Source organism: Pimephales promelas, chromosome 7 (genome assembly GCF_988280905.1).
Source record: "Pimephales promelas chromosome 7, fPimPro1.hap1.1, whole genome shotgun sequence".
Classification (NCBI taxonomy): domain Eukaryota; kingdom Metazoa; phylum Chordata; class Actinopteri; order Cypriniformes; family Leuciscidae; genus Pimephales; species Pimephales promelas.
The window spans coordinates 247991-265625 of NC_142775.1; the positions used below are offsets into that span (position 1 = coordinate 247991).

General features: G+C 42.2%; 1 protein-coding gene across 1 annotated transcript; it reads right to left on the reverse strand.

Annotated features, from left to right (window-relative positions):
• Positions 1-747: 747 nt before the first annotated feature.
• Positions 748-11824, reverse strand: LOC120461953 (NACHT, LRR and PYD domains-containing protein 3). Its single transcript, XM_089133575.1, has 5 exons — positions 9868-11824; positions 9555-9728; positions 4176-4349; positions 1930-1976; positions 748-1847 (listed from the first exon to the last, which is right to left on the reverse strand). Exons 1-5 carry the CDS (start codon positions 11763-11765, stop codon positions 1300-1302), a joined length of 2841 nt encoding a protein of 946 aa, XP_088989701.1. The 5' UTR covers positions 11766-11824; the 3' UTR covers positions 748-1299.
• Between the last annotated feature and the right edge of the window lie 5811 nt (positions 11825-17635).

Here is a 17635-nt window from a genome sequence, read left to right on the forward strand (position 1 = left end):
CCTGCATCCTCTGTTCCTCTTGAAAAGATCTTTTCCAAGGCTGGAGAGGTTTAGTCCATAAAGACGAATCATCTAAATCCCAACACACTTGAAACATTTTTTGTTTCTCAGTAAAAAACTATTGTAATCCTTCCTTCTCATTCCCCAGTCTGCAGTATTGCAGTTCACTCCTCTATATCCCCGTCCCATTAGCACTGGACTCAAACTAGTAACAGTTCACGGCACAAACCCCCAGAAACTATTCCTAACTTTCCCACCCCAGACTGGTCTGTGCAGTTTATTTTACACTCCACCATAATAAGCACAGTGTCGTACTGCCACTCTCATGAATAACTAATGAGCTGTGTGTGTGACAGTTGTCTCTGCACAAGTAAATTCAGACAGAGAAAGACACTTATTTTATTTTATACCCAGGCAATGGACAAACGTCTGCTCCTCTGGCCAACGGAGGAACGGTGTGTCATGCTGAAACCCGTATTCCTCAGCAAACTTCTGGAGGTCTCTCGGCCGCTGATCACTGCAAACCACCTGCAGTCTTACTGAAATTGAGAACATTATTTTAACCACCATCTGTCAACAATAACAGTGAGTCAGCTGGCAGTATTCTTGTTTAGTTCATTGTTTATTGTAATCTGTGGGGTGAATAGTGAATTTTTGGAACCTGACAAAAATGTGTTTGTTTGTTTAGGTGATTATGGACAATATACTGAAATGAAATTGAGACAGCCACGTGACTTTATTTTTTTTTATTTATTTTACAACTTTTTGTCCATTTCATACATGATACTGTTATGCCAATGCAGCTTATAGCTTGTTTTAGGTTTCATCACTCTGGAGTTTACACATACAGTTTAATTTGATTAATAAATGACATTTTTTTAAGTATTTAATGTGCCGACTCTCACTCTTGCTTACTCATTAGACGGCTTTAGTAGTTTTAAGGAGTAGGAGTTGGTATACATATTCAAGTGTGCGTAATAATGAGTGTGAATACTGTGAATAAAAAATATACAATGACTGTAAAAGCCAAACACTCTTTCAGATCCCAGTGAAACACAACAATAGCAGAACCTGTGAAGCTTTTCCCAATCACCTTCTTTAAACTCTTTTCGGCATGCTCTTCTCTTCTCCTTGCAAGTAAAGCAGTGGAATAATTGAAAAAGGGCAAGGCGAGAGCCAATGCAGAAGCTTTGCCACAGAAACTCTATTATCACATAAGGTTCAAGGAAAAAAATCAGGCAAGAGGCTTACTTGTAATACTTTAAATTTACATGGATTTAATTATAAAGTGTGTAAAAGTTAGAGTTTGTCTCTTTGTTGTGTAATCTGACACAGAGACAGTTCAGAATTATAAACCCTGAATCCAGCATAGAGGGGTTCAGTGAAGGTGGTGTTGTATGTGTGTAAGTGTGTGAGTGTGTGTGTGTCAGAGACGCTGTAGAAGGACAGAGTGCCGGCCGACACGTCCACATACACTCCTACTCTATTAGACATGGGAGAAGGGTTTGATAAGTCAGTTCGCTTTTTATTGTGCCAGACAGTGAACCTGTTATCAGAGTAGCCCAGACACCAGGATTTGTCATTGTATCCGAAACTGCAGTCACTGCCTCCCTTCCTCATGATTCCCTCATAGGCCACTGCTGCATGACCCCAGCTGATCCATTCAACCTCCCAGTAACAGCGCCCAGTCAGTCTCTCTCGACACAGAACCCGTTCACCTCCCTCAAATCTCTCCGGATGATCAGGATACGGCTTCGGCTCCTTGACATATGTTGCCTTCCTGTTCTCCTTAGACAGTTCAATGTAAGTGTTTGCAGTGTTTGGATCCAGTGTGAGATTACAGGCATCTGAACACAAGGCATCTTTGTCAAAAATAGTTCATAACACTGTTAAATAATTATGAAAGACAGAATGAGAAACAGGGCCTACATTTTTTTAGTCCTGCCGTGATTCTGAAATGGCCTCCAAGGTCCAAACTAGAAAGAGACAAATTATTAGAGAGAATATGCAATATAATTATTAAAAGTTCACCTTATGCTCACCTATATACTATTTTAAACCACTATTATATGTTAGAATAAATCTGGGGCCGTATTCACAAAGAATTTTATCTTACCACTAGGAGTACTCCTAAATCGCACTAAAATATTTTAGCTAGAAGTTTTCTCTTAAAAGTTATTCACAACGCCTTTCAGACCTACTCTTAGTAAGGAAAAATGACAACTCCTAAACTAAGAGTGAGTCTTCTTGCTATGGATGACGTCAATTCTCATGCACAAGCTTCCTCGCAATGATCACGGTGATTGGTTGTTAGATGACTGGGCCATCATGAGGAACACAACACAGACGCAACAAATCATGGAATTACGACATCTAAATATGTCTGTGTCCTACACAACATAATGATAAATGAAAAAAAGCAATGTCATCGAAATGCATAGGCTATATAATGACGTGTTTGTGCAGGCCCAGTGAAGTGTAATTCTAAAAAGGCAGAGAGAGAAAAGTCATGAATGAAATTATTCAAGGTAGCCTAAGGGCATTGAGTGTTCACATGTCGCGTCTTTTGCGCGCTCAAGTTCGTTATTTTAAATGTAGGCGCAGGGTATGCACACCCGTTTTTTCCAAGCGCGTCCGTATGGAGCACACCGTAGGTCACATGACAAGAACCAACCAGAGCACAACCACCGGGAGAACGCGGCGCGCCTTGCGTTTTTAGGCGCTATATGTGAATGGTGCCTAATACCCTAATGAAAACCTTCACTTTCCTAATAATGAAAAACAACACTTGCATTAACACTTGCTTGGTTAATTGACATTCTACTAGCCTAACTAGACTTATTCATTAGATACTAGTACCTATTTATTAGATACTAGTACTTATTCCAAATGCTAGTAAGAGTTTTTATTTTACTAGTAAGATTTTTAATTGAACTCTACAGTGGCCATTCTGACTAGTCTTAACATAAGACTAGTAAAAAAGCAGTTGTGACTAGTAAAATAAAAATTCTTACAAGTAACATTTGGAATAAATACTAGTATCTAATAAATAGGTACTAGTATCTAATGAATAAGAATTAGTATCTAATTAATAAGAACTAGTATCTAATTAATAAGAACTAGTATCTAATGAATAAGTACTAGTATCTAATGAATAAGAACTAGTGTCTAATGAATAAGAGTATCTAATGAATAAGAACTAGTATAAGGAATAAGAACTAGTATCCAATGAATAAGAACTAGTATCTAATGAATAAGAACTAGTATCCAATAAATAAGAACTAGTATCTAATGAATAAGAACTAGTATCCAATGAATAAGAACTAGTGTCTAATGAATAAGAGTATCTAATGAATAAGAACTAGTATAATGAATAAGAACTAGTATCCAATGAATAAGTACTAGTATCTAATGAATAAGAACTAGTATCCAATGAATAAGAGTATCTAATGAATAAGAACTAGTATAATGAATAAGAACTAGTATCCAATGAATAAGAACTAGTATCTAATGAATAAGAACTAGTATCCAATAAATAAGAACTAGTATCTAATGAATAAGAACTAGTATCTAATGAATAAGAACTAGTGTCTAATGAATAAGAACTAGTATCCAATGAATAAGAACTAGTATCCAATGAATAAGAACTAGTATCTAATGAATAAGAATTAGTATCTAATGAATAAGAACTAGTATCTAATTAATAAGAACTAGTATCTAATGAATAAGTACTAGTATCTAATGAATAAGAACTAGTATCTAATAAATAGGTACTAGTATCTAATGAATAAGTACTAGTATCTAATGAATAAGAACTAGTATCCAATGAATAAGAACTAGTATCCAATGAATAAGAGTATCTAATGAATAAGAACTAGAATAATGAATAAGGACTAGTATCCAATGAATAAGAACTAGTATCTAATGAATAAGAACTAGTATCCAATGAATAAGAACTAGTATCTAATGAATAAGAACTAGTATCTAATGAATAAGAACTAGTGTCTAATGAATCAGAACTAGTATCTAATGAATAAGAACTAGTATCCAATGAATAAGAACTAGTATCTAATGAATAAGAACTAGTATCCAATGAATAAGAGTATCCAATGAATAAGTACTAGTATCTAATGAATAAGTAGTAATAAGTCAATGTGTTACACTGCCCCCCATACTTGAGTATCTTTAGTGAGCAGTTTGGATCCTTCAGTTTGTCGTTGAGCAGCTTGACTCCTGAATCTCCTGGGTGATTGTAGCTCAGATCCAGCTCTCTCAGGTGTGAGGGGTTTGAACTCAGAGCTGAAGACAAATAACCACAGCCTTCCTCTGTCACCATACAGCCTGACAACCTACAGACACACACATCAACAGACTGATCATCTACAGACACACACAACAACAGACTGATCATCTACAGACACACACATCAACAGACTGATCATCTACAGACACACACATCAACAGACTGATCATCTACAGACACACACAACAACAGACTGATCATCTACAGACACACACATCAACAGACTGATCATCTACAGACACACATCAACAGACTGATCATCTACAGACACACACATCAACAGACTGATCATCTACAGACACACACATCAACAGACTGATCATCTACAGACACACACAACAACAGACTGATCATCTACACACACACACACACACACACACATACACACACACACACCAACAGACTGATCATCTACAGACACACACATCAACAGACTGATCATCTACAGACACACACATCAACGAACTGATCATCTACAGACACAAAACCACAGCCTTCATCTGTCACAATACAGCCTGACAACCTACAGACACACACACACACACACACACACACACACACACTCTCTTAGCTGTCCATCGCATTCGATGATGACACTTGCTCCAGGGGTGGGGGTAGGAGGGGGGTTGGGTTCAGCGACCTTGCCGCTGGTGCCACTTCTCGTGGGCATTGAGTCCGATTCTTGAGCCGCACACTCGTCCGCAGATGGAGCAAGGGAAACCAGATGCCAGGGGGTGCCAGCCACCCACTGATGTCTCTTGATGCGCCTCTCGGATCGTCGGTCTTGGTTGGTTTGGTGTATTTGTGAGACTGCAGAGGCACAGGTGACCTGCCAAGCAGATCTGTCGAGTGCCAAAGATTCAAGCTGCGTAAGGGGGATGTTCGCTCGCTTTAGGATGTCCCTGGTGTAGTCCTTATAGCGCCGCTTTTGCCCTCCAGCAGTCCGCTTTGCACCCATTAGTTGACCATAGAGGACCTGGCGGGGCAAGCGATGTTCAGGCATACGTATGGTGTGCCCGATCCAGCGCAGATGTTTTTTGGCCACAGCTGCTTCCATACAGATCGAGTTAGTGTTACTTAGGATGACTGTATGGGGGATTCGATCTTCCCAGGACAAGCTGAGAATCTTCTGCAGGCAACGGATATGGAATGCCTCTAAGGTGGTGATGTGCTGGCGGTATGGGGCCCATGATTCTGCCCCGTAAAGCAGAGTGGTAAGACACACCGCATTGTAAACTGCAACCTTGGTACTGATCTTCAGGTTACGGTTTTCAAAAACCCTGCTGCGTAGGCGTCCAAAAGATGATGAGGCTTTATTTATCCGGGTGTGTATTTCTACATCAAGGGAGCAGCATGAGGACAGAGTGGAACCAAGGTAGGTGAAGTGGTCCACTGTTTTAAGTGGAACACCATTTATGTGAAAACTGGGGGATGTGGAAGCGGGGGTGGTGAGATGGAACATGACCTCGGTTTTTTGGGTGTTGACCTGTAGGCCAAAGGATTGGTACAGACTAGATATTGTGTTAAGGGCATTCTGCATAGAGTCCGGGCTGTGAGCTAAGACAGCACAGTCATCAGCATACTGAAGCTCACAGATTTTGCGTGTTGTTGTCTTTGTACGGGCCTGGAGCCGACGGATGTTGAAAAGGCTTCCGTCAAGTCTGTATTCCATATGGACACCGTCTTCATGTCCCATTACACGGTGGAAGAGGCAGGTGATGGCAGAGAGGAGGATATTAAAGAGCACTGGAGCCAAGACACAGCCTTGCTTCACCCCAACATTTACCTCGAAAGAATCTGATTGGAGTTCTCCCATAAGGACTCTGGCTTGCATCCCATCATGTAGCTGCTTTAGGATGGTGAGAAACTTGGGTGGAACCCCAAGTTTGGAGAGGTGTTTCCAGAGCAGTTCACGGTTGATGGTATCAAAAGCTTTGCTGAGGTCGATGAAGGCGACGTAAAGGTCTTTGTGCTGTTCTCGGCTTTTTTCCATCAGCTGCCTCAAGACAAAAACCATGTCTGTTGTGGATCTGGTTTTCCGGAAGCCACACTGGGTTTCCGGAAGCACCGTTTCCGAGATGTGCTCAACCAATCTGCTGAGCATGATCTTGGCCAGGACTTTCCCTGCAATGGATAGAAGAGATATCCCGCGGCTGTTGCCGCAGACTGCTCGATCTCCTTTCTGTTTGAAAATGACCACAATGTTAGCATCCTTCCAGTCTTGTGGGAGGGTCCCATGTTCCCAGATGTTTTGGATCAGGAGATGCAAGCGACGCGTGAGGATGTATCCCCCGTGTTTGAAAACCTCTGCAGGGATTCCATCGGGTCCAGGGCTTTTGTTGTTCTTCAGCCCTGCAATGGCTTGTCGGAGTTCTGAGTAGAGTGGTGGGGTGTCCAGGTGTATGGTGGGTGGCAGGTCTGGAAGATTATCCAGAATATGTAGGTCAACAGGGTTGATGTGGTTGAGGAGATTTTCAAAATGATTTGCCCAACGGGCAATGATCTCGTGGCGGTCCTTGAAGAGCTTGGCGCCATCAGCTGATCGGACTGGGGCAACTGCCCGCTTCCTGGGGCCGTACAGTGCTTTGATGGCATCATAAAAGCCTTGAATATTATTGCAATCTGCCAGGTTCTGGATTTCTTGTGCCTTTTGTGCCCACCAGGTGTCCTCCATAGATATGAGGGCTCGCTGGGTTGCTGTTCTTGCAGCAATGAAGGTGGCTTTAAGGGTGGGAGATCCGGGGCAGGACAGGAGAGCTTTGTGGGCCTCATGCTTAGTTTTTAGGAGTGATTGTATCTCAGCTGAGTTACAGTCAAACCAGTCCTGATGGTGTTTCCTTGATTGGCCTAGTGCCTCTGAGGCTGCGCTGTGAATAGCCTGGCACATAGCTGGCCAGTCGGTTGATTCCTCAGGGATCTTGTTGAGGTTTTCAGCAAGGAGCCGTCGGAGGTTGTCTTTGGTGGTGAGGCTATTCAGCGCTGTGCAGTTGAGTTTCTTGTTAGGAGCTGTCCTTGGGCCACGGGGGTGAATGCTCATGAGTAGTTTGGATCTGACCATGCGGTGGTCAGTCCAGCACTCAGCTCCGCGCATAACACGGGTGATGAGGACATCCTGTCTGTCCTTTTGACGGACAATCACATAGTCAAGAAGATGCCAGTGTTTTGAGCGGGGATGCTGCCAGGTGGTCTTAAGCCTGTTCTTCATCTGGAAGATGGTGTTAGTAATGACTAGCTGGTGCTCCGCACAGAGGGAGAGGAGTCTGAGCCCGTTGTGGTTCATTTTTCCCACACCATGCTGGGCAATGACTTTGCTCCATACCAGGTGCTCCGTGCCCACTCTAGCATTGAAATCTCCCATGAGTATGAGCTTGTCTGTAGCCGGTATTTTCTGTAAGATGGCATCAAGAGCTCTGTAGAAATCCTCTTTGAGGTTGTGCTCGGCATCAAGTGTTGGAGCATATGCACTGATGAGAGTGGCGAAGCGTTCCTTTGCCAGGGGAATGCGCCATGTCATCAGTCTTTCATTGATGCCGATGGGGGATTCTGGAATGCACTGCAGCAGTTTAGACTTTACAGCAAAGCCAACTCCATGGTTACGGCGAGTGCCTTCGGGGACCCCCTTCCAGAAGAAGGTATACCCAGCACCAACCTCTGTCAGGGAGTCCTCCCCATGTAGTCTGGTCTCACTGAGCGCTGCTATGTCGATGTTATATCTTGCGAGCTCCAGGGCCACCAGTGCTGTCCTGCGATGGGGCCTATCAGGAGTTTCGGTCAGGTCCAGCAGTGAGCGAACGTTCCACGAAGCAATGCTTAACTTTTTTTTCACTTTGAGTTTTCGACCGCAAAGGGGGATGCTCCGACGGTTGCGGCTTACCGTCCGGAGTATGAGGAGCAGACAATTTTTGGACCACCTTTTCCAGGTCCTTCCCCATTCCAGGGGTGAGCAGTGTGGAGCTGCTCAGTCACAGTGGAAGCTGCCGAAAAGACGCACTGCTCCATCCTGCAGTCCTAACGACCATCACTCCATTGCCGCCTGTGTGCATGGTTTGGTTAGACACTCCCAGCCACATCCTTGGCCTGTGTCCACCACCATTCCACATCGCCACAAGACTTTGGGGGGGGGGGGCAAGAAGCTTGCGCATAGGTGAGGATTAAGGTGAGGGTGTGGGTGCGCAGACCTCACTCCCACCATCTTCACTCCTACCAGATGACTTCCAGTGGCACGAGAGAACCCATGACGACCTTTGACTGGCAGGAGTTGCAGGGGGCTGCCGGTGATCCGGTCATTTGGACTCCGCCTTTGCCTGTCCCCAGGTGCAGGTTTGTCATCGGGGTTTGCTCCCCTAGCCACTACACCCTCCTGGGTTAACCCACGTGGCCTGGGTTTGCCTTCTTCCGCCTTTCCAGCCGTTGTGGTGGTTCTCACATCACCATCTTCCGCCTGCGCCGTCGTTGAGGTCTTCACTGTTTACCCATAGCTGGGGCTATTTGCCCATAACTGGGGCAGTGGTTAACGGGAATCAGGGTGTTTCCATACACCGATGGGCCTGCATGCCGCGTCTCTGGGGCCCACTGCTGCTCCGAGATCCCGTACAACTTAGCCTGGAACCTCAAAGGGACCAGTTACCATGTGTGCCGCGAGGAGGCGTGTACGAGATCTTGGCAGTGGAGAGGCTATGTACCGGCCGAGGAGGCTTACACACTCGGCTCCTCTTTTCACCCCTGAAAACAGAGGGCTATCCGGTGGCAGTAGCTGAAAGCAGAAAGGCAAGCAGAGGCAGCATGCAGCATGCACTAACTACAAGCATTCCTACTCCAACACTGCTGCACTGACGCATCACACGCCCTGTGTGTATTGACACACACACACACACATCTACAGACACACACATCAACAGACTGATCATCTACAGACACACACAACAACAGACTGATCATCTACACACACACACACACACACATACACACACACACACCAACAGACTGATCATCTACAGACACACACATCAACAGACTGATCATCTACAGACACACACATCAACGAACTGATCATCTACAGACACAAAACCACAGCCTTCATCTGTCACAATACAGCCTGACAACCTACAGACACACACACACACACACACACACACACACACACACACACACACACACACACACACACACACACACAGTTAGATTATCTACAAACACACCTCAACATTATGAAAGGCTGACTGTACATTATCCCATATATGCTCCTACACACCTCAGAATCTCCAGCTGACAGTTTGGGCTCTTCAGTCCATCAGAGAGCAGCTTCACTCCTGAATCCTGCAGGTCGGTGTTACTCAGATCCAGCTCTCTCAGGACAGAGTTTGAGGATTGAAGAGCTGATGATATCATTTCACAATGCTGAGCAGTGAGATTACAGTCAGCAAGACTGAAAAAGATTAAAACATGAAAATTAATTTTTAATCTCATTCTTCAACTGTATTTTTCATAATATATTTTAGTAAAATGTGTTCAACTGAAATGATTAAGACACAATTTAAAATGTTAAGACAACATTAAACACGCACAGTGCTTTCCTGCAGTTGCTCACAGCTGGCATCAGTCTTCTTCTCCCCTCATCTGATGTGTTGTATTTCTTGAGGTTCAGCTCATCCAGCACCTCCTCTGACATCTGAAGCATGTAGGAGATTGTTGAGCAGTGAGCAGGAGAGAGTTTCTCCTCTGAGTGTTTGTCTGATTTCACAAACTCCTGAATCTCTCTGGACAGAGTCTGATCTTTCACTTCCAGCAGACAGAGGAACAGATTGATGGATCTTTCAGTGGAGAGTCCATGTCCTTGATCATTGATCTTCTCATCATTGATCTTCTCTTTAATGTACTGTGTGGTTCTCCTGATGCTGTCTGAGCTGTTCTCTGTGTGTGTCAGTAGATCCTGTAAGAGTCTCTGATTGGACTCCAGTGAGACGCCCAGCAGGAACCGCAGGAACAGATCCAGGTGTCCATTCTCACTCTCAAGAGCTTTATCTATTGCATCCCTATGCAGATTATGTATCACATCACAGAACTTCAACGTGTCCAAATTTTTGATTACATAATGATAAAATGCATAGAAAGCAGCGAGAAACTCCTGAACACTAAGATGAATGAAGCTGTAGACTTTCCTCTGATGAATCACAGATTCCTCCTTAAAGATCTCAGTGCAAATCCCAGAATACACTGAGGCGTCAGTGACGTCTATGCCGCTCTCTCTCAGGTCCTCCTCGTAGAACATCACATTGCCCTTCATCAGCTGATGGAAAGCCACTTCAGCAAGTTTCACAATCACTTCTCTGTTGGACTGCAGGAGTTTCTCTGGATCTCTCTCTTCATACTTCTGATTCCTCATGTGGATCTGAATCAGCAGGAAGTGGATGTACATTTCAGTCAGAGTTTGAGGGATTTCTGCACTCAGATCTTCTTCCAGGAGCTTCTGAAGCACAGTGGAGGAGATCCAGCAGAAGATGGGTATGTGGCACATGATGTGGAGGCTTCTTGCTCTTCTGATGTGAGAGATGATTCTGCTGGCTTGATGCTCGTCACTGATTCTCTTCCCGAAATATTCCTCCTTCTGAGGATCACTGAATCCCTGAATCTCTGTCAGACGGTGGATGTATTTGGAGGGGATCTGATTGGCTGCTGCTGGTCTGGAGGTGATCCAGATGAGAGCCGAGGGAAGCAGATCTCCTTTAATGAGGTTTGACATCAACACACCCACTGATGAAGTCTCAGTCACATCAGAAACTTCCTGAGCGTCTGAAAACATCAGTGGGATTCTGCTTTCATCCAGACCATCAAAGATCAACACAACTCTACACTCCTCATACATCTTTGAGTCCAGATCTTGAAGTTCAGGATGAAAGTCCAGCAGAAGTGTGTGAAGACTGTACTGATGATCTCGGATCAAGTTCAGCTCTCGAAATGGAAGCACAAACATGAAATCTACATCCTGATTGGCTTTCCCCTCGGCCCAGTCCAGAATGAACTTCTGCACAGAGACGGTTTTCCCGATTCCAGCGATGCCTTTAGTAAGAACAGTCTTGATCTGCTCTTTCTCCTGGCGTCCTGGTTCAGCAGAGGCTTTAAAGATGTCATTGCAGTGGATTGGAGTGTCTTGTGAGTGTTGTGTTCGGGCTGTTTTCTCCATCTGTAAAACCTCATGTTCTTCATTCACTCCTTCTCTCTCTCCTTCTATGATGTAGAGCTGTGTGTAGATCCTGTTCAGGAGGGTTTGCTTCCCTTGTAGTTTGATTCCCTCAAATAATCTCTCATATTTGATGTTCATGCTAGTTTTGTGTTGATCTTTGACTCTCTGTAGTTCATCATCCAGTATTTGGTCTTCAGTCTCCACCAGCAGGGCTGCTTGTGTGTCATCCATCAAGAGGTCAGAGGGCTCTGTTCCACATTTGAAGTCTAAAGGACACTCCATGGACCTGAGACTCTTCACAGACACACTGCTGGGTTCTGGAGACCCAGATTCCTGTCTGCTGCTGACAAAAACAAAAAGTGAGAGATACGAGACCGGTGCTTCACGCAGGTGTCAATCATTATCAATCACGCCACTGGCCTCACGCCGCTCTCCCACGGCCCTTAGCCTCGCCCTGCTCGCTACAAGTATTTTACACTCTTGTAGAGCTTGAATGAACTTCAGATTCACATTTATTCGTGTACAAAGAGGGTATACAAAAATTATTTATTGAATCAATGCTGTAATACGAGTTTAAAAGACTGTTCAGATGAGGACATCTTAGTATGGAGATTAAAGGGTCATGAAACCCCCCTCTTTCAGCTCAAGCTCACAATCTTTTTGAAAAATGCAACTTAAATGGGCGTGGCTAGCTGTAAGAAGAAGGGAGGAGTGTGTGTGGTGTGGGTGTGGCAGAGGAGAGGGGGGAACTGTTATCGCCAGTGCCCCATGCATATCGACTGTCACTAAAAAGTAGTGATCGACCGATATATCGGCCGGCCGATATATCGGGCCGATATTTGAAGTTTTACGTGTATCGGAATCGGCCGATACACCGCTGCGCGTTCGCCGAAAGTTTTTTTTTCTCCCGGCGTTATTTATAGACAGGCGGCCACGGGCAGCTCTGTGCTGCTAGAGACGCTGCAGTTCACGTGCCCCGCCCTCCCCCACTAGCAGAGTGCAACCTGCTCTTCACGAGAATGGTAATTTAAACTTTCAAAGGATCTTTTAAATGTTTGACTGCTGAAATATTGTCAAACACTTTGAAAATGGAAACACGTCGCCCTATAACTGTTATGTGCTTGCAACTAAGCAAGTTTGTGGGTCCAAATGGAAAACGCGAATGCCTCGTCTATAAAACAACTGCTTGCCATTGTATTAGGGAGCTGCAAATAGCTAAGGTGTAGGCTGTCCGTTCAGTATGCATTAGGACTGTCTATGAATATTCTACATTTGAATATGTATTAATTTTGAAGGTGAAAATTAATATTTGAATAGGGAAAAACACGCCCGCGGTTGCAGACTAATAACGTTACCACAGCTGCACAGGTCGCTCGGAGCGCTCACTGTCGGTTATATACTGTGAAACTTCAATCACTGAATGAAGCCTGCTATATTTGGGACAGGAGTCGCGACTCGCAACCTTAAATTGCTTGCACAAAACTCTTGATCAGCACTCAACATTTGTTTGTTGTTCATTTAACCGACGCGCAGAGACCGTGAGGGCGAGAGAGATAGAGAGAGTGCCTGAGCAAGTCCGGGCGAGAGAGTGAGCTCTGCGGTCTTGGCCATTAGTTGATTTAGTTTGCTTTTTAATACGTTGTTAAATATGTTTAAACTCAAATAAACTATCTATTACTAGTAGTTATGTCTCTTTTTATTAATGTGTCCTGTTATTGATGTAATGCGCGTCAACAACAAAACGCGCTACGGGATGTTCGAATATGTTTTTTAGAGGGAAAATGCAAACGCCATTTGAGTAATTTTGACAGCCCTAGTATGCATACGGGTGCTGTAACGAACACTGGTCATAGGATTAAGTAATGCCAACGTTGTTCAGTGTTTTTTGTGGGAGATTTATTCAGCGCTCTCCTGGCTGAGGTTTGGACGGGTGTGGAGTTTGTCTCCCTCGCCATCGCAGTGATATAAAGAGACTAGACATGCTCATTTTATTTATGTAGAAAAATTGAAACCATGCAGTATATAGTTCGTTTCTTTTAAAATGAAGTACAGTGTGCACTGTGCACTTTATTATGCTGGTTGCTACTGTGTGCAATAGTGTAATTATTTAATTTATGCTTAAATATTTATTTTCAGCACTGAACTTTTTTTGTTCTACTTTATGTTTTTAATATTTGTTAAATTGTTTATCTACTTCTTCTTGTTCTACCTCGCATGTTTTTACTATTTGTTAAATATAAATTTTTGAAGTTAATTAAATGTTACTTTTATTAAATTGAGACCTGTAACATTAGTTAACATCATGTTATTTTTAAGATGTAAATTGAGGGAGCAAAATGTATCGGCTCCAAATATCGGCTCAAGAAAATCGGCAGCCCGTATCGGTCATCGGCTAAGGCTGATGGGGAAAAAAACGGTATCGGTATCGGCACTAAAAAATCCATATCGGTCGATCCCTACTAAAAAGCAGTTGTAAAACGTGAGGAAATGCTAGATTTTATTATTTATTTTTTTTAGCTGGCAAAGGTTATTATCCTTTCAAAAGTAACTGAATGCTCTGCTACACATATTAGCCTAGAGTAACTGTAATTCTATTTAAAACATATTAATGTAGGCTACATGTATAATTATAATGTCATTCTAAAATATATAATTGTCTTTATACTCACTATAAATGCATATACTTGAAAATATTTAATGTTCCTCTTAAAAAAAACGTTCCATACATAGCCTAGATATACGCTTCCCCTGAACCCCAATGACATATATATGATTTAATTACACAAATTAAGCATACAATTGAGGTATTATCGAATACCGATACCGATTATATTCAATAGTTAATTGAATATGCTGTGCTTATAACGAGTGCTTATTTAACAAAAGGCAAGAAAAACGATGACTTGGTAACGCATTCCTCTCAAGACGCATTGGTCGTCAATAAGGTCGAAGTCCACCATTCTCCAGTTCTCGAAACTCTCTAGAGAAAAATGTTTGCTGCACACACTATAGTTTAGATCATGTTTAGATGTGTCCGTGGTTGATGGCCAACCAGCCGCCCAGAGCCAGTGTCCAGTCCTGGCAGCATCTGGGAACATATTCAACCCACTTGAACTTCTGCACCACGAAAACAAACACTTGCGTCCCATGATTGCCTCTCTCATCTATTGCGCGATCTCACAGTTTGGCATGTCTGTCATTGGAAAGGTCCACGTGGTGTCATGAATAATTAAGAGACAGTGTCTTCTCATAGGATATCAAAACTCAGTCTCATTAATAATTATAAGACACCAGGGCTGCCCTAACTCTCTCACTCGTGCAATTGAGCCAATTCTCACGCTCTCACGCCATACCCCCGATTTCTCACGCTAAAGTGTCAAGCCAGTCTGCAAAATACCTGAAAGATGAGTTTATCTATAAATCCACCAGTTGAGCCACTCGTGATCGACTAGTTTTACCGCAAATTAGCTAAAATATCCTCTAATCTAGTCTAGAGCGATCGTGCATGCAAGACAGATCATGTTGAGCTCCTAACGGCGCGGACGCAAAACCAGGACTGGAGTCAAAGCACATTCCTCTCTGCTCTCTAAGTGTTCTGTTATCACTCCGCTCTAATCCACCACGGGTTTTCCAGTCTCACTCACAGGAAAAACTGCTCCGTGTTCAATCGATTTTAAAAGATAATCTTATGTCTTACTGACTGCTCCCCGACAAAAATACTTTTGTCCTTATTTCTACGCTTGCAAGAAATAAACCCTTGAGCTTTTATTTAGGAGAAAACACCAGATAGCCTAACCATGCTGATCGCGTGAGCAAAGTGCACACGTTTCTCTAAAACACCTAGCACAAACTGAATGCCTATTCTTAAAGTCTTGTGCTGTTTTATGAAGGCAAAAGCCATATCATGGCTATTGCCTTCATTTTGCCTTGATTCATGAGCCATCAAGGCACTCACAGCCTGTGACGTGGACAAAATGAAGATTTTAAACACGGAAGACAAATATAGCGGGGAAAAAGCTATTAAATTCAACAGATTACTATTAAACTATTAAATCTAAAAGATGCTAACATTGTCTTCAATGGTGTCCAACACTCTGTCTCAGAAGACTAAAATATCAGAAGGGCTTAGGGTTTCATGACCCTTTAATGTAATCAATAGTACACAGACTACAGAGAAAAAGTTGAATTTTTTTCCATTTTTTATTTTTAATAGTATTAAAGAGAGACAGTGCTGCATTAACAGGATTCAATCAAGTGCTCAGAGATAACTCTTTAAACACTAGTGTCTTACCTGGGGTCAGAGGTCATGGATCCATCACTGAATTTATTAGACACAGTCATGGATTCATTACTCTTCAGAGAGACACAGCTTGATCCAGGATATGGAGAACTGATTTTAGAGGTAGTGTCCTCTTCATCTCTCTTGACATGGAGACTCATTTTAAAGCCACTGTCCTTCAACTCTTGCTTACTCTTACAAATGAGTGTTGAGAAACTGATTCCTTTAATTTGGAAACACAGTTGTTTTGTAGTTAACAAGCTGTAACCAACATATATAACCAACATGTATATTTGGAAACTGCAGAAACTCCGTTGATATCTCATTATCTTTCTCATAATTGATAAAGTAAAATTATAGATATAATTCTAGTATAAACAGAGATGGTTGTTTAAAAGGCGTATTTATTAACCATATCCGCCCCACGAACACTTAAGCTGAAATGGTTCTGTTGGGGATCAGGGTTCTGTATTCCTGTCTTCTTGTGCTTTGGTCATCCTAAACACGATTGCTTTTACTTTAATAAACGAAAGAGACAGTGAAGTCCCATTTCTGCCCAGACAGACACTGTCACATGCCCAAAACCACATCTGCGGAGAGGAACTGATCCTCAAGAACAGCAAAACACACACAGTGGGATGGGCAATGAAGACATCAGAGAGGATTGGGCAGATATTTTACAGAACTTCTGTCTTGTGTTTATGTATTTATTCAGTTTTAATAATCAATTATTGTTTATTAGCATATTCCACTTGTTGGTAAACCCCAATTTATAGAGGCTATAAGATATACAAGTAGATGGCATTCATTATATGAATGAAAATATATGGTAATATGCCTGTCAGATATTAATTAGTTTAAATTAATTCATATTCATATGAATGTGGTGAACATAACAGAATTTAAACTCTTATTTCTCACAGTTTCTTCAGATTTTAATATTTTTGTTACATCAGTGTGTAAATGTAGGATCTGAAAATATTGACAGTTTAAAATACTATAACAAAAACTTACAAAAGTAATTTAGCTTTAGTTATTATTGTGATCAAAGCTGGTCAAAGATCACTTTGTATGGACATAAGAGTTTAACAAGAAATCACATCAAAATATAATTATCCTGATTTAAAATATCATTTCAGGAAGAAAAACAAAACAGGAAAAAAACAGAAGCTCATATTTATGACTACATGGTTAAATGAAGAATAAGTTTTGGACTTACCGAAATATGCGGCGCGGGCGTTTATATCTGCAGATCAAACGGTTTAAAGCCTTGGCTTTGATAATCTTTCATCCTCTTTTACTTTCATTTCCCTCCGTCAGAAAAGCAGTCATTCTCCATCTAGTGGTGCAGAGCATCGTCACATCCTCAGATATCTTTAACACACACCGTATGAATTAAAGTATTACTATAAATATTATTCAATAATAGCTTTTTGCTGTCTGTTACCAGTACTGTGTGTTACTTCTGACCTACCTACAGTTAAAACGGTCTAAAATTACAACATAAGAGTGCATGTGATTCACAAAGAGTTATTGAAGAAAACCAGTAACCCAGTGTTACACAGTGCAGATGTTTCATTTTCACCTGATCGGATCATTTCACGATATTTTCACTGCAGAAACCTAATGACATCATAGTGATTCAGTCACATACATTTGATCATCTCACATCAAGCACAGTAAAGAATAAAAAAGCAATACAATTAAAACCACTGCACAATCGAGGAAAAATATTAATGACACGGTAACACTTTAGAATACTGTATCTTACTTACTGCATAACAAATAAGGAATTAATGAAGAACTAATAAGTAATTATTTATTAACACTTAAGTCACTACTGTTGACTACTAAGGAAGATGTGTTAACTAAT